The sequence below is a fragment of the Hesperophylax consimilis genome, chromosome 16, assembly GCF_061612785.1.
Source record: "Hesperophylax consimilis isolate HC1 chromosome 16, BYU_Hcon_1.0, whole genome shotgun sequence".
In the NCBI taxonomy this organism is placed as follows: Eukaryota; Metazoa; Arthropoda; class Insecta; order Trichoptera; family Limnephilidae; genus Hesperophylax; species Hesperophylax consimilis.
Window position 1 is genome coordinate 8,795,633 of NC_142851.1, and position 26,060 is coordinate 8,821,692.

At 36.7% G+C, this 26,060-nt stretch overlaps 1 protein-coding gene across 2 annotated transcripts in view; it reads right to left on the minus strand.

Annotated features, from left to right (window-relative positions):
- Nucleotides 1-26,060, minus strand: part of hth (Meis homeobox homothorax) — a 516,737-nt gene that overhangs the window by 439,853 nt on the left and 50,824 nt on the right. For both annotated transcript variants that reach the window (XM_089640857.1, XM_089640856.1), the window contains exons 4-6: nt 16,702-16,752; nt 12,995-13,045; nt 142-330 (exon numbers count right to left, since the gene is read on the minus strand). In XM_089640857.1, coding sequence (XP_089496983.1) covers nt 142-330; nt 12,995-13,045; nt 16,702-16,752 — 291 coding nt within the window. The remainder of the gene's footprint in view (nt 1-141; nt 331-12,994; nt 13,046-16,701; nt 16,753-26,060) is intronic.

Below are 26,060 nucleotides of genomic sequence, written 5' to 3' on the forward strand. Positions count from 1 at the left end.
GGCGCACGACGCCGACGCCGACGCTATGGCGGATAACGGAGGGGGGGGTTGATAGAGTTACTGGGCACACTAGGAGCACGGGTGCACCACGTGGTTGTAACTGGTCGTGAGGAGTTGGGGAGTGCTGAAGGGGGTACTCACTACGTCGGGGGTGCTCGCGCCGTCAGTGTGGGAGGTAGAATCGGCGTTGCTGCGACCGCCTCCCTCGCCGTTCGTGGAGCCCTCGCCCGGCCGCGCGCTGTCCCGCTCGTCAATCACCAGGTCAATGGGCATCTTGCCCTTCAGACAGCTGATGTATCGGTGGCAGAAGTTGTCGCAGAGCTCGTGCACCTGCGGACACACGGCCACATTAGTGTCTAGTCTTGCCACTTCCATGCCACTCGGGACTCGGACAGTGGACAGCCCTTCTAGGGCCGTCTTCCGTCTTCACACGACCGTCTGTGTCTGTACGAGGTCGGAACGCGTATCCCGATTGCGGTCGATAACGCGTGTAAACCAACAGTCAGAACCGTCAGTCGAGCTACGCGCGTACAAACTATTCGTGTGAAGACGACTGACGCGCGACATCGTCTCGTCATACGCCGTTCAAACTGATCACTCATCACGAGCTTTCGCGCTGGTCAATTATTCGACTAATTTCCGAAAACCCGCGGAATCTACTTCGAAAGCTTTGCCTTCGATTTCTTTCGGTTAGGAACAAGCCGGGATTAACATGTTGGAAATCGTAACAATTTTCCATTATGATTATTTCGTATCGAAATTCGCCTTTTTACGACGTCTCGAACCATAACGCAACCGAAAGTGAACGAACGAACGACTTCGTTTGAATATCGTCTGTATCTTTTTTACTACCGATCGTGATCATTTTGAAGAACGGTACGGAAACGATGCCATGCGCGATGGCAGTACATAGGAATTTAAAACTTTATTCAGAATTCCAATCAAATAAAACGGATTTGATCTTAACGTCGAAGCGCGAAGATTGAACAGCATGAAGCCATTTCATCTTAGATCCTTCAGAGAGACTTACCAGAGATGACACAACTGGAGCACCGGCACAGCTCGCAGGACAGAAGAACTTACCTTGGGTTTTCCACACCTGTTTTATACATCTCACCTGTTTATATTGAATTCTGAATAAAACAAGAATATAGAGAAAGAAACCACACAAACATTAGCACTCCTTTTGGTGTTCTTTCTAGTTGCTTGCGTGAAATGAACCCAGCTCATATGAAAGAAACCAATGAAATCAAACAACGGTACATATAAAATAAAAGCACAACACAAAATAAGTTCAATCATTAAACAAATTAAAATCCCAGGTCCAAAATATTTAAATGATATTTTGAAAAACCTACTGAAATTTTTTTTAGAAACAACCGATGGTTTTCAAGAATTTATACAAAATTATATGAGTAATCCCTTTACGAGGTGTTGACTGGGAATTCCAAAAATTGGTTAGTGTATCTAGCCCACATAAGTACCTACCTACTTAGAGCTTCCCAGGTAATATTATCACACGTGGTAACGAGGTACCTAAAGCAATGAGAAGTTTTGCGGTTAAACTACGGTTTTTCATTCATAATTTAACTAAAATCTACCTGTTTGTGACCATTGGATTAAGTGCTCGCTTGCCATTGACATAAACTGCAAATAGATAAGCCGAAGTCATTAACTGCTGCTATTACGACTCCTTTTATCAAAATAGATATTACTTTGTGCACAAATTAAAATTATTCAACACTTAAAACAGTAGTACTTCATTCGGTTAACAGTTTTATTCCAAAAAATGTGTATTTCTAATTTTCTTTTATTACAAATCAAAACCAAGATTTAGAATCGTAAGATTTGTAAGTAGGGATTTAAATGCCGATTTACTTTATTAATAAACGCGACGATTCGATTAACTTGTCGTGTGCTGACGCTAAATTGTCAGCTAATTTTTTATTCTTAATAAACAACTTAATTATTTTTACTGTATTACAACATAAAGTGTTTTTTTTATAAAAGTAGTTATTTTTTAGAAATTATTTTTTTATCGTGTCTCTTGGCTACTGCGACGCACGACGGGTTAAAACGGCCACCATCGTTAACCGGAACCGGAACGTAACAAACAAATTTATAAAAAATGCAAAACGTTCGAGTAGTCCGAATCAAAAAAAGACTTCGCTACGCTCTGTCAATATATTGAAAATATTATTAATAGTATTTAAAATGACCAAAGCAAAACCTTTTCCCGGCCTTCTTGGGAATAGCCTACTCAGAAACAAGATGATTAGATGAAGCTAAATGCAGCGTGTATCCGTGTTTTAGTATCGTTGCGCCAGATATTATTATTTTGGTGTCTTGAATTTATGCAGGACTCCCACGGTAAAACCGAGCCCGTATGGCGTATGGATGGCAAAAGTGAGATTCAGGTGTATTCAGTGACGGGCTGCGTGCGGGTCGTATTATTTTGTGGTCAAAATTTGGTCGAGGGATCAAATTTCCTGTTTTGTAATGTATACACCTGGAAGATGCCAAAATTTATAACGGGGGACCGTGCGCATGTGTTAGCGAAGAATCAATTTATTTACGTTTATTATGACCACAATCAAAATAATAAGGATTTATTATTTCTCTCATTTGGTAGACTCGCGTTTCATGGAACATGATATCCACATAAATACGCGCGTATCTCATTAGGTATTTCAGTGCTGCACAATCAATTTAGTTTGAACGAATGAGGTGTTATTGTGTGGTGTCTGTCCACATTGTCCATTAGGCTAGCGCTTGGTTTTGTCTGTGATGTCGGCTTACAAAGTTGCAGGTACACTCTGGGTACACTCGTTAAGAAGCCATTGTGGCGGAGACATGAGGGAACACAAGTAAAGAGCAAAGAGTGGCCGGTATGCGCAGTCCGCAGTGTTCACAGCACAAAGGCATGTCTCAATGTCGCACACAGGCGCAATCCATGTTCCCCAGGCACAATTTATCATAATATGGATTGCCATTTAGAGTCATGATATCAAATAAACGAGGCGCTCACGACTGCAACATCAAAATGCCCGCCGTATATACAATTTGCATTTTCCATGAATGGGCAACACCGCTTGACGGCACTTAACCTATCGGCGGTGGTTCCAATTCTGAATTCATTAGTTTGCGGAATACTCCGTGATCGCATTATGTTAAATGTACATGCACCCGTTTTCTGTTCTCCTGGTCCATTCCGATTCTTCTCCCGTACCTCCTTATATTCGTGCCGAGGGAAATTAACTTCCATTTGTTCCAGGCTCCATGGTCCATGCTCTCGGACTGCTTGCCCATCCAGGTACAGAGAACACAACACTGACTGAACGCTTGGCTAATCTACGCGTTCAATAGCACTGCACTTCGAGAGAAAGATGCCGTTTAATTATATGACATCTACAATTACGTTATCTTATATCTCGCGGGTGAGAAGAGGCCCTTAGTTCAATGGATAGAGAATCTCAGTGCTCAATTTACTTAAATGAATACAGCCTCCATTTGAAATGCAGTATGTTAAAATTGCTAATGATTTCGTTGTCTAAATCAAGTAATCTCCAAATGAAACGTATAAAATGTAGGCCTTATCAATATATGCAAAGATCGATCAACGATCCGTTAGTTCTGATATCATAATTATATATCATTTCAAAACTATCTAAGTGTCTCCGAAATACGAGTCCGATATCACACGGGTTTGCGTTAGTTTGACGTCGCGTCGCTAAGTTTGATCAATACCTAGTGGAGCTTTATAAAAGTCAGAGTTTTATAAAAGAATTATTAACATAAAATGCCCATAAAGAGAGCCCCGGATAAAATTTTGTCCAATAGAATGAAACTCGCATATAAGTATTATGTTAATATCGGCGGAGTGGGTCGGGAACGGGGCGCATCCAACGGATGGTGCCGGTTCGATGCCAGAATTATGGGACCATATTCAAAACGAGAACGCCATTTTTTATTTTTTATTCAAATATCTTCATTTTGGGATAAGGAAGCTTTTACAGAACACGCCGAAAAGTTTTGAAGTAATATTATTATTTAATCAATATCGCTTTTATACAAATTTCTTCATTTTTATTCAGAACCAGTAGTTATTATATTGTTTGACAAATTATGCTTTATATTATGATATCTGTTCAGATAAAAAGTTTGAGGAAGAATTTTAATATTTTGAATAATTAGAAAACCTTGAATGATCATCTGCACAATTTGTTTCGAGCATAGCTCACATAACATGTCAGTGGTCTAAACAATAAAAAATGAAAACGGAGTGTTGATTATTTTTTTATTGAAGTGATCATTTCAAAGTACAAATTACCTTAAAACGACATTTAAAATCTAAAAAAGGTAGCATTAAACAAAGAAAAATCGCGTACATCTAATGTCAACTTAACTCACCATAGTCGTTTAATTGGACCCAAAAACAATTAAAATTCCACGTAAATTTAACTATAGTTAATATTTTTAATGCATATATATTTTTAGTCGAATAGGACCGCAGAAGAATAATATCGTGTTGTTCATTCGTAATATTTTCCAGGCAACTAATAAACCCCATCCAAAACTATACTAGCGGACTGTTTACGGCGAGCACTTACCTCGGGGGCAAAATACCTCCTCGTCATTATGCTCTCCCGATCCTTATTGGCCGCTGCCCAACATTCCACGAGAAAGGAAAGAAAAAGAGTTATAGGTATCACGGAACACGTCATTTGAATTTAAAATTATACTCTTTAACTATGATCGAATTAAATAATATACCCGCTCGGACATTTTGTTAAGTGGAGGGGGAGATGGTTCACGAAATATTCAACCGAAATGGTTTCATGTCCTCCGGGTATTTTTTAACGTAGGACACGGGTTGCTTTATGTAAAGATATACCTAACCTGTCGATTGATTAGGTATTGTTTTGGTAACAATTTTGATCAACAACAATCGCGGGATGATCAACATTTTTTAAATTATTGTTAATACCACATAAGAGTCCCAACTGCTCCCCAGAATGGCGAGTTTCTGGGAAAATTTAAATGTGTTAACTCCGGATTTGTCATACAAACTCTTTAAATAAAAACTTCGGGTTCAACAACTTTGGACTTTGATAGATAACAATTAGCTCGGATTGTTATAGAAGACGGTAGGAATGGTTCTATGCCTTGACCTTCATCATCAGTTAAGAGCTTCAATATCCATTAAACTTATTTTTCCGATTTATCCGCAGCTAGTGAGAATATGGCGTAGAAGAAAAAGGAAGGTTGGAAAGTACTTTGATATTAAGGTTTAGTAAACAAGTGCGACTAAAGCTATTTCAAGCGACTTTTCTATTCTGAATGAATGTCTTTCACTGGGGCTAGATGGTAGATACTTCAGATACTGAGGTATCTACCACGAAGACTTGTAACGAACGAAGAACTCTGGTATGAAAGAGACAGCACGAGAGAAGAAAGGACTATTAAATAGTGTGAACGATTGTCCAATGTCTCTTCTCCATCACCTCTTAAACTCGCTAACCCAATTCTTAGTATATTTTTTATTGTTATCTATTAGTAGTAGTATCTACCTACATAAATTGAAATAATTTCGAATACACAGTTCATATCTTGTGTTTTGGCATTATATTCGCATTTCACAGGGGTTTTTGTTATTGGTATGTGTAATTATGTTGCGGATGTGTTTGTGGTGTTGAGTGTTGTTGTCAGTGGCGGCCAGCTAATATGTGCTCCCGAGCGCCGAACAACCAACAAGATTTCCGACATGGCTAATCACAATACGAAACTCGGTTTGGTTATAATATCTCATACAAAAGGTACCTACTTATTAAGCGCGCTTAACTTGCAGACCGACTTTGACTTGTGCCTATGTTCGTAGCAGTTCGTTTTCGATTGCGATCCAAAATTTAACTGCTTAGTCGCATATTCTGTGGAACATTCGAAAGCGTGGGTACATACCAGTTCATACTATTCTTTGCAAATAATACCTTATCAAGAACGGCGTTCGGGGTTTTACCACCACATCAGAAGGAACGGTTTATTCAGTAGAAAGTTAAACTAAAACGCGTATGTTTGATATTATTGTCAATATCGTGGTTTCAATTTACCATCTGCTATTTTTCAGCGAATGTTCCACTTCTTCGATACAAGCATACAGGATAAAACATGTCATTAAGAGATGAGTGATGGTCAGATTACTTATTATCAGTTCAGTCAGTACCTACTCGCCGTTGCCGGGAATTCTCTGTTGAATTAAAAACTTTTCTTTCTCTGCGAAAGTTTTGAAGTTTAATTGCAGGTTATATCGATCTTGTATATTAATTATTAATAAGGCATATCAATTGCAGGTTGTACTAATTTATGATTACTTTTGTGTTTGTTCAACGTATAAATTTAGAATGAGTTTGAATGTAGAATACATTAAGAACAATAGGTCGAGTTTTGAAAACAAAGTGATAATAAAAAATGCCGGTCCACCTAAAACCTGAACTGATAATAAAACAAGAGTGCAAATCTGGATCGAAGAAGTTTACTCGATCATTTAACAAAACAATGTATAACAAAGCTTCGTAGCTCTGTGCATATGATCAATTGAATAGTTTATTTTGTTTTCCGTGTTTAATTTACGATATTGATTCAGTTTGGACAATCAGCGGTGTTACTGATGTAACTCACCTTTCTGAAAAAATCAAAAAACATAATTCTTGTCATTTACATTTACAAAAAGTTTTGAGCTTAAAGGTTTTAGGAAAAGTTGAGACATCAGAATGCAATTGGATTCAGGCTACCGTGCCTAAGTTAAACACCATAATGAGCTATTTAATAAAAATCGATACAGGTCAAATTACCCAGAACATGATTTCAATGTGACGCTCAAAACGTATGACTTCCTAAATAAAGTTCAGTAAAAGGTGAACTTTTGTGCAATTTACGCCCGTGACGATTTTTCAAAAGCTAACGGCGCTTTATCAATGTTACAACTTTTTTATAGTACTTGTTTATTAGAAGACTTTCCCGAGACTGTGAAATTACTAAAACTTTTGTGCACCATTGGAATGACCTCAGTTGAAAGCTAAAGATGTTTCTCAACGTTAAAAAGAATAAAATCCTTTTTAAACTCGTTGAGCCAGGACAGACTGAACGCACTATCAGTGTTTAGCATTGATAGAAGTCTTCGCTAAACAAAAGGAACAGAGAATAGAACTTCTTTATAAATAGGTATGTACCTTTATTTAATTTATTTTATGACTTAATGTTGTAATCCGGTGAACCCCTACATATTTTGGCCACCGGCCGCCACTGGTTGTTGTGTGTTGTTGTGTTGTTGTTGTATTGGCTATCAACTAAAGTGTCGCCAGCGAGAGGCAGAGGTTGTCGAATAAGATAACCGGTTACGGAAATACCGTCACCCGATTCAAACTGCGAAGCTTAAAATTTAATATTTAATTTATTCGAAGAACTTCTCACAACATTAAGCTATTTAATAATCATTGTTAAAACCCGACAAAGATCGTTTAGAATAAATTATGTGGTCCCATAGAAGTAAGGAATTTCATAAACCTGTCGAACAACTAAGAAACTACTTATCTATCTAAAACTGTTAATCATTGAGAAATAGGTAGGCTGTGAAGAAAAACAAATCTGTTTTCATGTCCAGCTAAAATCTACCAAACGGTTTGTTCTGCCAAGATGAAAATTGCACAACTTTTTGCTTCTAAAATTTCTCGATCAACACACCTTTGATCAACACACATTTTATAGTTGGTGAAGCCGGAATTTAAACCTTATCGCCATCTGCATAAGAAGTGTTATTGTTAGCAGCCCAATTCTGTGTTTCACTATGTGGTGCATCGCCTTTACAAATATTTATTTTTCGCCAAAAAACATAGGTAAAAAGTTTTCGCGAAGAATGTAAACATTGTTTCTTGTCCACGCGTTAATTTTTCAGTCGGGTAACGGAACGTTTCTTCTCGCCCAGATCTCCTCTCCAGACAACCAGTTCAAAATGCATTTTTATTGATGCGCCCGCAAATAGTCACACGATGGAAATCTCTGAATTAATGCAGCTTCATATGCACTCTTATATATTATATACCCACCACAGTGTTATAATACCGGTCACTGTAATGACATCACTCAGCGAAATTATCGCAAGCACCATTAAGGCGAACGAGCGAATGTGCGATGTATTTAATTTATCCAGCATACGGTCATAAGGACGCATTTGTTTTGACCAACACACGGATGACTAGCAGCTTTCGCGATTGAGAGAGAAGTTTAATTAAATATGCAAAGTAAAGATAGTAGGTTAATATGTACGAAAGCCGTTTTATTAAAGCTGGCATTTGCATACATATTTTTTACTTACGTATTCTTAAAAAGGTAAAAAATAACATTTTCTTACAAATATTTTTCCACTATAGATCCGTTACCAAGTTCGAAAAATACCTACCGACCCCAAGATGATACGCGATACCGATATTATAAATAGATTTTTACACATTTCTACGTGAAATAGTTAAAAAAATGTTATACAGCGTTTTCCAATAAGAGATGTTATTTTGATATTCAATCGTAAAAGATCAATGGTTTCGTTGCTTGTGTGGTACGTAGCGCCGTCTTGATGAAATTAAACGTTGTCCAGATCAATACCATCCAATTCCGGCCATAAAAAATCAATAATCATCTCTCGATAGCGCAATCCATTCACCGTAACTGTTGCTCCATCCTCATTTTCAAAAAAGTAAGGTCCAATGACTCCGCCAGACCATAAGCCGCACCAAACAGTCACACGTTGAGGATAGAGAGGCTTTTCAACAATAACTCTTGAGTTTTCTGAGCCCCAGATGCGACAATTTTGCTTTTTGACGAATCCACCGAAGTGGATATAGGCCCCATCACTCAAGATGATTTGCATTTATTCACTCAAGTGAATTTTAATAATTTCAATGCGTTGTTGAAGCGTGTATCGTTCCATTTTTATTAATGGCGTAGTTTTTTTTGTCAAATGTCAAAAAATGACAGCTTTAAAAGTAACATCTACCGAAATAGAGGGCTATTCAAAATAACACCTCTTATTGGAAAACCCTGTATTTATGAAATGTATTTAATCCTCTAAAATGAATAAAAAATTATTTTTTGTGGTAACATAATAGTACAATAATAATCTGATGTTGCGATTATTGAATGGATAATATTTGCTTTTTTTTTAAAATAGTTACATATTTTTAGGAATAGCTAAAATGTAACTCTAGTGTTGTATAAGCTTTCTAGAGTGTAAGATACTATCATTATCGCCCAGGTTAAAAAACACCATTCGGAATTGAAAAGTGATGAAAATAGCTTTAGCCGTGTTTGGTGACTGGAATTGAATAGTTAAGTATTTCCCAACCTTCCTCCTCCCCGTTTCCTTCTCTCCTCAGAACCGTCAGTCTCACAACATACTTCTAATTGAAGATGCCATCGTAAAACACTGGCTCCAGACGATTGGGAGCAGTTGAGACTCTTAATATAAATTTTAAAAAATAGTTTTAACAATTCAACTTTTCAAAACACTACGTTACGCATTATTTAACGATGTGCCCGGCCAACGGTTGACAATGGCTTTCAGGCGCGTTGAATAAAATTACATAAATATGGAAATCACGCTGACCATAAAAATATACGTAATGGTCACTGCATACTGGGAGCTGGGGCTATTCATAAACCCAGAATATTACCGAACTTTATATGTATCGAAGTGGATATAATATAGGTTGGTATGAACCTTGTGTAATTCTAATGTATGACTTGTACAAACTTACTTGCGGGTAAACCGTATTACTCGGCTGACTGAATAAAACAAGAAAAATATTGGTAACGATTTAAGATTTGATAATGGGATAAGTTCGTGATTTTTCCCATCAGAACGTTTGTTCTTTTTTTTAAATCGTGCTTATTGATTGCAACGATGAAACGACAATGGCGCGTGTTGAAAACTAGCAAATAAACAGGGGAGCAGAAGTCGCGAGGAGATTTTTTAGGCGTTGACGCATTGTCAATCGACACCCCGCAAGGAAGAACTGTTTGGCATCTCGGCGCTTGGCGATCAGCGTTCTCCGGAAGGACGGGTGTCAAGTGATCGCGCCGAGTGCGAGACTATCCGACACCTGTTATGTGCTCCGGATAATTGAACTGACAAATCAGACCGAAATGCCCGACTGACATGGGATATGCAGGGGTCAAACTCCTCATGTGGTACGCCAAGGAATTAAACATTACAAATACATACAGACGCTAGTATACTCATGGAGATATACAATCTCAAATATTTCTACTAATGAGAGATGAGCAAATTGCGCTGAAGTATAAAATATTTTCTTCTCTGATGAGAATGCAGCGATTCCAAAGGAAACAAATAATTTATTTGACAGTATCTGGTCACATCGCAAAACACGCAAATAACCATTACATTAATTTACGCCCATCTGAGTTATGGCGAGGAGGCATGAAACAGTTCTTTTGTTGCGCAGTATCTTGATGTTAGGAGAGTGCAATTTTCAGGCTAATTATGATCGTTTAATTCGTGTTATACGACAAACAACAAGTGATGGTTTAATTACTCTAATCATAATTTCTTCGATAGGCTGTTCTCTTTTAGCTGCTGGTAAATGACGTATTATGATAATGAAGTGCAGTGTCATATTACTGTGACATAACATGACAGCATTACAAGATGTCATGCCCGCTAAAAAGGGCAGTTTCTTCTACTGCGCGACATGCATCGCGATCGGGAAACGAACAAGCGATAATTAATTTAACAAAAAGGTTAATTGTTGTAGGTAAAATAACTAGCTTTGACGACTACTTGAAAACCCGAAATGAGGAGACATGAAAAATGAAAAGTTGTTTGTTGTGGCTGGGAGTTGGTTGTGAGTTAGTAGGAGATGTGAGCCATGTATGTTAAAGGGAGAGTCAGGACAAACAATCAATCGGCATGGCTGTCGGCCGCTGTCAGTCCGTAAAGTTACCGGCGCGTCACACGTCAGCGGACAATTCCTCTTACTCCGCTCTTAAAATATTTTCGGTTTAATCCCGGGAAACGCCAGAGTAACTGTTACACGGGGGAAGAATTCGCGAGGACGCGACGGTGTGAAATACGACTAATAGGTTTTTTCCAGAAATACATGTTTCGCGGCTGAACGCGTCAAACAGGTGTTTCTGTTCACGAGGTGGGTTTTTTTCTAGCGTATAAAGTAATGGACGAGGTCCTCCATCGTCCTCAGACAGCTTCGAACAAGCACCCTTATTCTTTCCAAACATAACCCTTCTTCCTTGCATAAGTTAGCGATGCAATCAACTGCAAACTTTTCATTTTATTGCTTCATGACCTACCAACTCGAAGACACAAAGTTCTCCATTGATTACATATGAGGATCGAAAAAGCAGTTCCCTTATTATGTCAACTGCTAAGACGAGATCACTACTTGGTTTATTAATTAATAAATGTTAAGCAGTTTGGTTGATTTCATCGCGTTGGTATCAAAACAAACTCAATGAGAATATTTTAATAATATGATCAACTTATTATTCATTACCAAAACAAGACCTTTGTATTGCGAATAATTTCCGCAAAATTCAAAGGGCATTATTAAATTTCGCAATAAATAATGTTATTATATTTGGAACAAAAGCTGTCAATGCGAATTCGCTTTCCGCCCCTGTGAACACTTTAAAATGTAATTTGAAACGCGTACTTATTGATTCATTTCAAACACGGCGAATCCTAATAAATTATTACGCTATGTAAAATTCATATTTCGGGGATGGTAAGCTTTATTGTGCCCGATACGAGGACTGTGTATGAAATATTAACTACAACAATGGCGTAAGTAGCCTGGATACACATTTAGTTCAATGTTCATTATGTTTAAACTTCGCTTTTCATTCTAATTACTAAAACTCCGAATTCATTTTGTAAAATACTTCCACTGACTTAAATATACGTTTTTTAAATTCATCTATTTTAAGCGAAGTTAGCAGTCCACAACGGAGTGCTGGTACCTACCTTGATGTATGGAAGTGAGGCATGGAACTGGCAAAGAAAGGATGAAAGTAGATTAAATGCTGTTGAAATGAGATCCCTGAGGCGTATGTGTGGTAAAACCATGTTTGATCGTGTGAGGAATGTGGAGATCCGCAAAGAGTGCAAGGCTGATGTAAGCGTAATGAGTAAGATTAAGAAAGGGACGCTTAGATGGTTTGGGCATGTAGAGCGAATGAGCGAAGATAGGAGTGTAAGGAGGATATATGATGCAAATGTGAATGGTAGCAGAAGTCGGGGACGCCCGAGGAAGACATGGCACGATCAAGTGAATCAGATACTCGAGTAGGGCCATGTCAAGAGTCAGAATAATAGAAGAGTATGTATGAGACGATGTATGAATGTGAATGAGGCAAGGAGTGTGTGCCAAGACCGAGTTGTTTGGCGGTCCGTCCTCTCTGCCTACCCCTGCGGGGAAACGGCGTGATGGTTAGTTAGTTAGTTAGTTATCTATTTTAATTTCTCTTTTGTTTTCGTGAAGTAATTAATGCAAATTAACCTCCCGACATCCGAACGAGCTGAAACTCAATGCATTCTATCTTTTGATGGCAATCAAGTACACACACGCTGACGTATATGCATTTACCTGAAATCGTATGACATTAAAGCAGTTAATATATGAAATAAATGTCCTTTCTACCCGATCGGCATTTGGCGAGGTTTGTAGAGTTGTTAACTCCATTTCCTGGGTAGGACTGTTCAATATTCAGTCGAACCTTTTTATTTTAAAATATATGTACGAGTATAATAGTAAATAAACCTAGTTTTTTAAGGGTTGATTTTTAAAAATAGATTCAGTCGACTTCTTGTGCTTAAAAATAAAACCCTGCGAGGATCGAACTTATTTTGTGATTGTGCTAAGACGTGCAAAAATACATAGAAGGAAATAATAGTAAATTAAAATTTATTTACCTTTTCTAATTCTAAGAGGTGAAACCGGAGAACTTGGATTGCTTGTACCATCTGAAACAGAAGAAAATAATTGTTAAGATTTGTCAAAATTACCTGTGAAAATTAAAAAAATAATAATTGAAATAAATTATTTAATAATTATTATTTTTTAAATGTCGATGTTTCACTGTGTAGAAATTGTTTAAATAATTTTTTTTCTCATTTTCAATTTTATTTATTTTTATACATCTACATAATTATTATAATATCTTCCACTCTAGTGAATCAATTTCACTTGAAAAATGTCCCACACAAAACAGTTGGAGGACAATATACAATCTCTTATATTGATAAACATGGTTGTTTGAAATAAATTTAAATATTATAATATTAATAAAGACAAAAATACTTTGAACTGTAGGTTTTTGTCGCACCCTTTCTTTGTGGTATAATAATAATAAACACGAAATGTAATATATAATGTATTAGTAATATTATAAAAACTCGTTAAGTATGCGTGAGCAATTAGTACTCAGCGAAGTTAATTAATTAGAGTTAATAACACTTTTTCAAGTCAGTGTCAGGCAAAACAATGCGATGATATTCTTAAATTAAAATGAATTATTATATATAGCGAGAGTAATAACTACGATCTAGGATCTGGTCTAGTCTAGAGTGGTCGGGTTGTACAATGGTGGGTTTGTAGGTTCGTTGTTTGGGAATGACAATGATGATAGAATTCTCGGATTCGCGTGACCCCAGCCTTCTCTGCCGGCCACACACCATTTTACACCATAAATCATAACGTGCTCTCCTAATAAATCATGCAGCCAACTTATCCATTTACAGCCGGCGCGTTGAAATTCATCAAAACACGCACGCATCCAGTCTAATTAAACGTAACACATAGCCAAGTGCTCCGACGAATGATAAATCAAAACAAATTACCTATTTTAATACATCTCTCACATTCCTAGACACCTCATTACGGGTTTCTTCCTGCGACGAATTGTGCCGCCGCAAATTAGCCGTTTTTTCGCGCTTTCTATGAATATTCATGCCACTGAGTGAGAATTCCTTACACGCGGTTCAAGCTACATTGTGTGCGTGTTCTATACCTATTCCGCTAAGTGTGCAAGCAAGCACCTTACCAACCAACACCCTACCTATCTGTATACAGTGCACATAAACCTACCGCGCTCGTACAATGAGGTAAACTTCTCGTAATCTGGCTTTCCACATTCTCTCAGATTGCTCTGTTAGCAAAGCATCAGCGTAGCTAGATTTGTTACACTTTACTCAATCAAAATAAACCGTGTATCTCCTTTGGAAGACAATCTCTTGTTGTGCCCCACCGATATACAAGAACTTGGCTGTCATAAAAACATAGTTTTATAAGAAGGCAAATAAAGATAAAACTCGTAGATTGTGTAATAAATTCAGGTAGTTGCTGACAAACGGGCAAATCCATAGACATCAATATAAATAAAATAACAGTGGCAGTTCTCGAGTTAGCCTTATCGCTTATCATAACACCTATCATAAACGATAATATATTCTTATCAGCCCAAAATAGGTACTTAGTACCTACCCATGAAAAGCGTAATCTCACAAATTACAGATGTTCTTTTCGACATGAGATAATATTATAAAAATGAGAGGTTAAAACTATTTATCGATACGGGCACTCAAGGACGTGTTTGTAAACAAAACTAGTGTGCTTACAACTGTTTACTGTGTCTGTTAAAATATTACACAGAAACTGTTGTGTGTGCACAACTGCTGAGGATGGATACGGCATCAAGCGTCGATAAACCAGGTCTATGTTATTGGGGCACACAACACGACACAACAAAACACAACACGACACAGCACGAAAGACCGAGCCAGTCTGTATATTACTTCTATACTGTACAACAATCTCGAGAAGAAAAAATAGGATGTAGTTTGGATTATTTAATATTTGCCCTTCTCGGGTCTGCTTGACTCCTGATAAGCCGTGTTATTTGTTTGAAGCGTACGGCTGACTTCCTTTTCGGTTATTACGGGTAGAGAACTTTCCTATCGTATTTGAACAATAATTTTGACTAGGTTTTATGATATTGTTTGAGTTCATGTTGTTTCATCTCTAATACGCTACATATACTGAGAGGATATCAAACAAAACGAAACAAACGTTGAAATTTAATATCAACTATTAGGTACCTACCTGCTTCATTACATTTGTATCTAAAAAGACAACCTATTTATGAATTGCACTGGTTTAAAAAAAAAATTGTTTGTCATATTAACTAAACTGACAAGCCATTGTAGGGAAGGCAAAAAATACAAAACTCAGTGTTGAAACATACCCCTTGCTTTATTTACATTCAGATCGTACCTTTCTCACTCTTCTATTATAAGCACCATTATGAATTATGACCCTATTCATTTATACCGCATTTAGTCTACCGTCATCCTTCTTCCTAAATTTTCATGCCTCACTGAAATTCATCAGAATTTGAATCGAATTTTAATTTTCAATTCCTAATACAAACCACTGAATATAAAATATTTAAAATCCTCACAATAAGTGTAAAGCTATAGGGAAGCTGGATAACTTAGCCAAAGTCCTGGAATGCTGACCCGTGAAAAACCAACAGGCAACTGCCATAAATGTTGTAAACCCCGAACGATAAAGCACGCAAAATAAGGTATAAAAGTATGTGGTAAATTTTAACAGCGACACGCTGCTAGCTGCTATACAGAAACAGAAGTATTTAAGATTCAAGGTTGTCCACCAACTATTAAACATTAAAATTTATTAAATACATTGCCATTTTTATAATTATTTTAATCTAATTTTATTTGATGGTATTGTCTCGAATTAAACAACTATTCGAGGATTACATAAAGTGTATTTTATTTTTTGTGTCATAACAAATAATACAAGAAAAGATTAAAAAATGAATAACAAATATGTATATAATGTTGTATAATCTATGGCGTCATTCTATTTCAACTATGCAAATGAAGACCGAATTGAATGTAAATGTCACATTAAAGTTGAAATACAAGAACTAAGAAAAAAATATAACGATTTTGGTCTACGAGTGAAATGAAGGTATTTTAAATATTTTCTAAAGTTGATTCAAAACTGTGAGATTTAAAATTTTATAATTATTATTGCAGATATATAATGTAAAGTTTCGTTGATAATATTTTTAAGTGCTCGTTAGATAAAGTATACTTCAGCGTTAATAAAGAACAGATTATATTCTCAAAGTGGCCTCTTCCGCTTGGACATAGGAAAACCAGTTTAGAAAAGAACGGTTTAATTTAATTTGGAAGAAGTTGGAATATTTGGTAATCTTGTATCTCTGTAATGTCTTCCGCTGTAGAATTCGCGTTTATCAATAATATACCATAAAAAACAGGTTATTAAAATCAGATGTCTTACAAAAAATGAATTTTGTTTGCATCCTGTCTACATTTTTGCCATGCCTACCCGTCGGGCCAACGCGAATAAAATTACATGTGTTTTATTTTTTGGGCAGCCGTTTTTCTTTTCAAAATCGTAACCAAACGACATTAGTTTTATTGGTCGAATTCGGCTAAGTATCCGTGACGTAATGGCTCGCCGCGCGGGTGGTCGAACCAATACTCGCCCTGTGACGTTTTAGTCACATTTATTTATATGTTCTTACTATATTGTGGGTACATGTTATAAAGGAAAAAAAGATACTTACAAGTGAGTCAACTTCGGGGTCTGCTAAATAATAGGGCTTTTCTTGGCGTATCTGAAAGCAAATAAAAAAACGTAATTAGCAAACAACAATAATCACAGAATCTGCCAAATGCAATAATTTAGGAAGGCCACATTTCTTGGGAAAATTAACCATCACGTCGTTTTCCCGCAGGGGTAGGCAGAGAAGACAGACCGCAAAACAACTTGGTCTTGGCACACACCATATATCGTCTTATGCACATTCTTATTTTATTCCAATACTTTACATGGCCCGACTTAATATGTGGTTCACTTGGTCTTGCCATGTCTTCCTCGGATGTCTAGCATTCACATTTGCGTCATATATTATCATTACACTCCTTTCTTCGTCCATTTTCTCTCTAAATCTTTCTCGTTACGCTTACATCAGCCTTGTATTATTTCACATGCTCGTACATGGTTGTATCACACATACGCCTGAGGGATCTCATTTCCACAGCATTCAGGCTTCATAAACTTCTTTACATTATCATCCATCTAATACACTATAATGTGTAAGAATGATATATTTATAAAATCGCTTAAATACTCACTGAATGTGTTTAATTGCAGTACCACTCTCAATAAGATAGAAAAAATGTCATTAAATAATGTAGTTATTGAAACACGTTAATTTCACCTGTAGATTTAGTACTAATATCTAACCAGACCACAATTCAGTACACCTCTCAATAAGATAAAAATGTCATTAAATAATGTAGTTATTGAAACACGTTAATTTCACCTGTAGATTTAGTACTAATATCTAACCAGACCACAATTCAGTACACCTATCAATAAGATAAAAATGTCATTAAATAATGTAGTTATTGAAACACGTTAATTTCACCTGTGGGTTTAGTACTAATATCTAACCAGACCACAATTCAGTACCCCTCTCATTAAGATAGATGAAATGTAATTAAATAATGTAGTTATTGAATCACGTTAATTTCAACTGTGGATTGAGTACTAATATCGAACCAGACCACAATTCAGTACCCCTCTCAATAAGATAGACAAAATGTCATTATTTCGACTACCATAATACGGACATGTGTCTAGTGTAGTAGTCGAAAAGCATGTATACTGTATAAAAATATATTTTACAAATAAAGGAAAGAAAAAAAAAATAATGTAGGTATTGAAACACGTTAATTTCAGTGTGGATTTAGTACTAAAATCGAACCAGACCACAATTCAGTACCCCTCTCAATAAGATAGATAAAATGTCATTAAATAATGTAGTTATTGAAACACGTTAATTTAACTTGTGGATTTAGTACTAATATCGAGCCAGACCACAATTCAGGACGCCTCAAAAATAAACTAATCGCTGTCAGCGTTTTACAAACAAACGGTCACCTCATACAAATTCCGAGATAGCCCCATTTAGACGCTATTATTTAGTGTTGGGCCCATTGTTCCGCCTTTATCTATATTTTTGACAATTTGGCCTCTGTTTTCCCTCGCTAAGACTAAATTACAGTAATTTCGAGGGGGCCGCCCAACGGACCAGGTACATAATTGTCTCTGCTTTTGAAACCTCCTCCGCGCTGTACGAGTACCTACACGACACAGGTACGCTTATGTACCGGGATGCTATAGTCTCGTAATGCGCCACCTACTCGTATCAAATTCGGGTTTTTTTGTCTTCCCTCGGCCACATTAAATGTGGCTCTGATTGTGCGAGCTTTGTTGTCCACAGCTAGACACAGGTAAAGGCACAATCAGGCGAAGGAGCGAAGAAGGTACGACACAGGTACGGCGGACCTCGCTGTACCCGAACAGTACACAGAAGGAAACTCGTTAGCGAGGTTGTTTACGAACAATAGTGAACATACTTTGATATGCGTGCTCAATTTGAAAATAAAACCGAGACAAACTTTTATAATGGTGCTCTAAAAATATACACTGATGACTTTTTCGTGTAATTGTGCCTAGAGCCTTTTCTGCTTAATGATGATGTTATAATTACTTTCGTAATGATTCAATACATTTAGGATAATGAGAATTATAATTATACTGCTGAGCTAATATTTATTGGACAATTTTACTAAAATATCACCGCAAGGGCTCTTTGCAAAGACAAAAAATAACTCGAGTGAAAAATATCTATTAAACTAGACTTTGTTAAAGAAGTTTTGTAGAGAAAAATAAAATGAAAAAGATTATATTTATGAAGCTCTCGTGAAAAATCATATTATAAGTGCTACTGTACCCGATGCCCTAACCTCCAGATATGTTATGTTGTCACGTTAACACTGCAATGCTGTCCGAAACGTTGGCTAAAGAAGGTAGCGCAACACGGCATAATACCCCAAAAACAAATCACTATAATTAAGATATGTTGTTTTATATTTAATATCTTAGTTTCCACGATTTGCCGATAAAGATTTTGATTTGCAAAATCTTAGTTCCTGTTAAAAATATTGTGTTTGGGGGTAACGCGGGGGAGACGGGGGACAGGGTAGTTTAACAGTTATCCATAAGTAAGAACGTTTCACACGTCACAAGGCATCATGGAAGGGAGGGTTTAGGGGCAGGTAGGTACCTGGAAGAGGCCATCGCGCATTATTCGTCGTGCTATGACATTGTATGGCCGCTTTCTTCCCCGAGACTTTTTTCATCCATTCTCCTTTTGTGGACGGCCCTGTACCACATTGTGAGAAGACGGAGGGATGGCCAATTTCAGGGGGGTACAAAATAGTACGGTGATCAAAAATGAAAGACGAATTTGATAATATCTCGAAAATACCTGCATATTTATATTTTACATGATTTTTGGTCGTCGTGAGTTCAATTCCTCTGCTGGCTAAGCCGTCCATCACGACACAAGCATCATTTTTCGTTTACTAAGATAATAATATTAATAATAATATTTGGCTAATTTATATAGCGCCGTTTTCGTGAGAAATCACCTCAAGGGCGCTGTACAAATATATTTCTTAAATAGTTAATACTAGAGCTACTGACTTATCTCTAAGACTTATATCTAGTGACTTACGACTAAGGCCTATAACTACTATCTTAACGACATATATACGAGTATTTACATATTTAGCAACTTACAACTAAAATTAATATTAACAATCTAATCTTACTAACGCCAGAAGAAGAAGGAAGTTCCATTATATTAGGGTGTTTTATGGTTAGCTGGATATATATGTTAAATGAATGAAATTAGTGAATAAAATCAATCTTCAATCTTAAACGCATTTAGATGATTCATCTGCCAACAATTAAACCGATTGACTTGTTATGTTCCCGCTGATATTGTCCTTTGTCCATTGGTAGGCAAGTTAATAGAAAAATTGAATAAACGGAATCGCTAGATAATGTAACAATTACAGTATAAAAAATGAAAAAAAAAATATATATATATTTGGATAGAATGACGGATTTATGGAAATGAGTGTCTGAAAAAGTGAGTTTTTAGTTTGGATCTAAATTCTGTTGGGCTGGTTATACATCTCAATTCCATAGGAAGTTTATTCCAAGCCTTAGGGCCGGATACTCCGAATGCACGATCACCAAACTTAGTGTTCGGATTTCGCTTAGGCTCTTTCAACCTTCCAATTGCAGATGATTTCGCTGATCTAAGACTTGACTGCCTTAGACCAGTATTTTCCGGAATGCATAGCTCAGTAATATGGTAGTAAAAAAATTTCAACATTGTTAGGGTATTCGCAACCGGGTAATGTATGTCTTGCTTTTAATTTTCTTTGTTTTAATAAATGTATATTATTAATTATTGAAGACAATATTAGCGATTCCTAACCGAAAATCTCAAACAGAAAAATCAGAAAAAGATACGGTCACATCTATGACTCAAACCCGGGACCCTTGCCTTACCGGGGCACCGCTCTACCAACTGAGCTAATGGGACCCTATCTCCTTCGATCATATTTAACTGTACCATACTTCGAATAAGAACTACCAACATTGTGTTCATTTTAAACACCGCATATTTTTATTGGCAACTATCGTTATGTATGAAAAATTTAATGTTTTACTCACTAATTTATTCCAAAAAAAATAAATGTATATTATTAGATAATAATATGTAGAAGTGGGTAAAATGAAAAAAGTCATAAAACCAACTAAAGTAAAACCTTAGCATTATACGTCTATGGCCCTAATACTTCAATAAAAGTAAGTAATTTTTCTGATAGAGGGAAAATCATGAAAAAAAATATTTTTCGTATTCTATCTCCGTTGAATGAACTGTACCACAAGACGTGCGAGACTAATACTGGAGTATACTACAAGAATAATTCTCATAGAAAAGCACACCAGCGTGAAAAACATCAATAGGCAACGGGGTTTTGTGCAACTTGCCCCACGGGTAGGTGCTCCCCACTCTCCTCCAAACATCCCAGTGGGCGATTGTCATTGCTACCAAAAGTGGTATAATTTTTTAATAATAATAATAATAATACTTGGATGACTTGTATAGCGCCGTTTTTGTGCAAAAACACCTCAAGGGCGCAATAACACCAATTTTTGGGCAATAATCGTGTGAAAATGCGACCACCATTTGTGATTATCAACAAAGTAAACAAAAGCAAAGGGAATAATCACAGGTTCGAGTCTTCAAATTGGAGGGACACTAAAAAACAAAGTGCCCGTTTACACGATGATGTCTTCTATCATGACTGAGTGCGGAGTTAGTCAGGTAGATGGCACCTGACACCTGGTGCTGGCTACCATCGTCATCATCATTAACCCTCGGCTTCCAGTCCTCGAGCCTCGACGCTCATCATCTAAAGGACCATAATTCATTTGATTACCGTCGTGTGCCGAGGCCAGCCCTCCATCGCCTACCGATTTAATCCACTGAATTCGGTAGAAATTTTGTTTCTCGGATAAAAAGCTCTTTATTATACCATTAAAAGGCAGGTCCGTAATACCTCAATAATTACATCGGAGTCGAACCAAATTCTTCTTGCGCGCCGAGCCAATATGACCGGTGGCCACGGGAAAATAAGTCGCAGAATCCCGTGACAAAGACCCTGGCACTTGCGTCGTATAGCATACAGACCGACCCGTACCGCCGGACCTTATAATTTTGTAAATACATTTTATACAAAAAAAATCACCTTAAATTTACAGGGTTCTATGTTGAATATTTTCGATGTTTTTGTGCTCGTAAGAAACACGGAATTATGATGCTTATAAGAGGGTTCGTACGGTCGGGATTGGGATGGAGACATTGTTGACAAAATTAACATGAGGCATAATGATGGCAAGGCTGTGGTTTTGGGTGAACTTGCTTCAGTAGGATAGTGTGTAGCGGCTTTTTCCACCGGTTTGCCCTCCCACTTAATGAGTTTTATAACATTTCATTAGGTCGGCTCTTCGCCTTTATGGGCGCGGGTCCGGACGGCTACTGAAGAAGGTCTGGGACCCCAAATTTTAAATTATATACCGAATATCACCGAGCCTCGAAGCACACAACACACGTGGCCATGGCCGCCTGACCAGGCATTCCGCTTACTGCGGGTAATCATTATTATTGGGAGATGAACCCAGAACGCAGAATACCCCCATCAAGCACAAGTATGATCGGAAACGCTTATTGAATGGGGGAATTCAATTAACTCCTGTTTTTGTTTTCTGAGAGCTTCAAATCGAGGTTAACTAACTTGCTAACTAACCACCACGCCGTTTCCCCGCAGGGGTAGACAAAGAGGAAGGACTGCCAAACAACTCGTTCTTGGCACACATTCCTTGCCTCATTCGCATTCATACACACTCTTCTGTTATTCTGACATGACCTTACTCTAGTATCTGGTTCACGTGATCGTCACATTAGCCTTGCATTCTTTGCGAATCTCCACATCTTTCACAGGACCAAAATGGTTTTCTAATTTCTGGAGCATTCAGTCTTCAGTGGAAATAATACCAACTGCACGGAGCCAGAAGACAACGGCATTTCATTTGCAGAATTTCCTCAGTTCAGAGCTAAACTATTTTTTAAAACCCACAGTTTTTTTAACAAATTTATAACTACCAGCCTAGAAAGTACCTACTCCGAAACATCCGTTGTTAGAAAATTATTAATTATTATTCAAGTCAAATATTCCATTTGGGTTTGTTCAAAGCATAACAGTTAACTTCTTTGTCGGAGAAAGCACTCTTTCACATTTCAATGTATTATTTTTTTACCTGAGCTACGTTTTTAAAGGCGAACTCGGGGCGTTTATTATCCGCATTTAAACATTCTTTTGAATCCTTTTAAAATTGCATTGAACAAAAGAATTTGTGGAAGGGTTTAGCTGCTTTTGGTAGCTGGCCAGACACTTGCAGAAAAACCATTATTGAAGAACAGTAACTCAATAAATATAATCCTCAAATTCCATAATCGCCGTGGGTGTTTGTGGTTTCTTTGAGAATTCGTTAATACGTCTCATCCCTGAGACGCTAAGCCAAGAATGTTGGTCAACACACGACATCAGTTAAAAAATCGGAGTTTCCAGTTTTGGATTTAGCCATTTGAGAGGAAAAATAATATTAGGACACACAACTTGCATTCGTACATTTATTTGAAATGCTGACAGTCAAAATATTGTAAATTCTGAATGCAGGAATTTGAACACAAAAGAGTAAAATATATCACAGGAAAGCAAAGCTGAAGTAAATCAAATTCTTGATTCCAAACATCACAGTTGGTATAATGAACTGAAATTAACTATCTAAACAATAACGAGAGTACTCATTAGAAGAGTTATTTTAAATCATTATGAAAATGCATGAAGGTAAATGCAGCTAAGAATTGTAAAGCAATCGTAACATTCCACAAAAATGACACAAACAAAGTTGTCATGTCTGAATCAGACATAACTAATTTTGCTTGGGTCATTTTTGACATCAGATGTCATTTGGTAAAACCGATTTTTTATCATTTTACTCCAATCCAGAAAATAGTAAACCAACAAAAAGGGGTAGATGATTAGCACGTCAGTTCTTTTCAATACTATTCTATATATCGGCGGATAAAATATTGAGGGAGGCGTTTGAATAACATCTCGCATCAGTTCAGAGGAATGCATTAACATGAGTCGATAGTTCTTCTGTTCGCCTGGTAGTCTAAGGTAGTCGATATCCTCACCTCTGATGGCTTCAGAGACTTCGGGTTCACGCGGTAGACGGAGTTAGGTGGTTAGATGGGCAGGTAGCTCAACTACACCCTGTAGGAGGAAGGTAGAAGATAATGGGTAGGTGTGTTGGTTGTTGGAACCGTTTGGCCGCCGAATTCCGCAGCTCGGCTGCCTACCGTCACAGGGACTAGGCGAAATGTTTACGTTTTTTATAACCGTACGGTAGTACACTTCCAACGGCTAGAGACGATGCGCGATGATAGAACTCCGTCAAATATTTAACCATGTGATTGCGCAATGTACTAAACTTTTAATCTCTTTTGGTGAAAATCTGCCAAGAGCTCCCCTGTCTTTACAGTGTAAAGTCAGGGGACAATAACTCCACATGGTTATAAGTGGTTTTATAATGCGTGTACTGAAGGGTTCCGAATTAAAAGACGGAGGAAACACGAATGCCGGCAGATGATTTTATATATCTACCAGTTACAAAATATTATAATACTATTGAGCACGTTAATAATCAAAAGCGTAATCATTCATGTTTTAATAAGAAGTTTATTTGTTTGCATCATGTATTTATTTCGCGAGATTATTTACGAAATGCAATAAAACCAAAAAAAAAATACTGTCAGATGTCAACCTTCGTCGGGGCGACTTATCGTGTCTCAAAATCGTGGAAGTCGACTACCTTACAGCTCCCAGATGAGGCCTTTTATAGGCAGGTTATTATAATTAATATCGAAGCGGTCTCCGATTAGTATGCCTGATTATAAATTCATAAATATTTCATTTTGATGCACATTTTTTCGACAACCATCCTATAAAAATGCATCAATTAAAATTAATGGCCTCGTCTGCACCGTGATACCTACTGATTTGGAATCATCAACAATATCTGCGAAAGTGTTCAATTTAATTTGGTGGAAACATGAAACCGCGGAAAAGCAGATGGGATGACTGTAGAAATTACTTCGTTGTTATTAATAGACGTAAATCGATAGGAATTAAAAATCCGCTTTCCTACGGTAAAGTCATCATAATTACTGGTTGTTCTAACGACCATAAAGCTATATTATCTCTAGAATCTAGAAGTTGTGTTCTGAAAATTATTTTATACGCAAAATATGAATGCAGTATTTTTACGTCGGTTTTAATTATGACGCGAAAAGGCAATTTTCATTAAATAGTTATTGTTATTACTTATAACATAAATTAGCGTTGTATAAATTTATTGATTCCACAGGTGATAAGAATATTCTAATTTTATTTTTATAGACACTTTTAGTAGCAAACATCAGCTTGTAAAAATTTTTTAGTATGAAGGTGTGAATCTACGGAACACCTGTCTAAAATATAAACTTCCCTCTACGATGTAAGCTGTTTTTAATTAATATTCTAAACATTGTGGGTACTGTTTTATGTGAGTTAATACATGCGTATTTATTTAATAATTAGGCTACGTGTTGACATAACTGAGTTGACATATTACAACTGACGCTTTTGGGTATTTGTTACAATTTATGACAATCATTGACTTGAAATCCAGGGGCTTATTAATTTATAACTTAAACTGCTACCGTGCAGACATCCGCAAAAATATAAGTGGTTAATTACTGCTGAGAATATTTTATCACTTAATTCAGTATCAAACATCAGACATTTAATGACCCGGTGTTTCTAAGGGAAACGTTATATTACAATGTTAATTATATCTAAATAATGTGTATTATATAGCTTCCTGGGTTTCTTGTATGAATGTGATGCCTATACAGATAATATCTACGTAGGTTATAATCTACACGTTCATAGATGACGTTAATCAAATTATTTAATAAAAATAAATATAATAATTAACACACGGTATATTGATAATAATAAACAGTTTTGTCTGTAAAAACACTCAATTCTTTCAAGAAATGCATAGAAATACAATATTAGATCGAATCACCGGTACAATATTGAATTTGTACCTATGCCTTTCGTGAAAGGATCGAGTTTTTGTACGAATAAAACAATTTATTCGTATTCAGATCTTGCAAAAAGTTTATTTTAATATATTTTGTTTAAATTAACACCATTTATGAATGCATAGAATTATATCGCACGTTACCTACTCGTAGTTACAAAAACAAATTTTTAACCATAAAGCGAACGAAACGCTACATTGTACATTATTATTTGTATTGATTTTCTCACGAAAACGGTGCTATATAAATAAACTAACTAACTAACCATCACG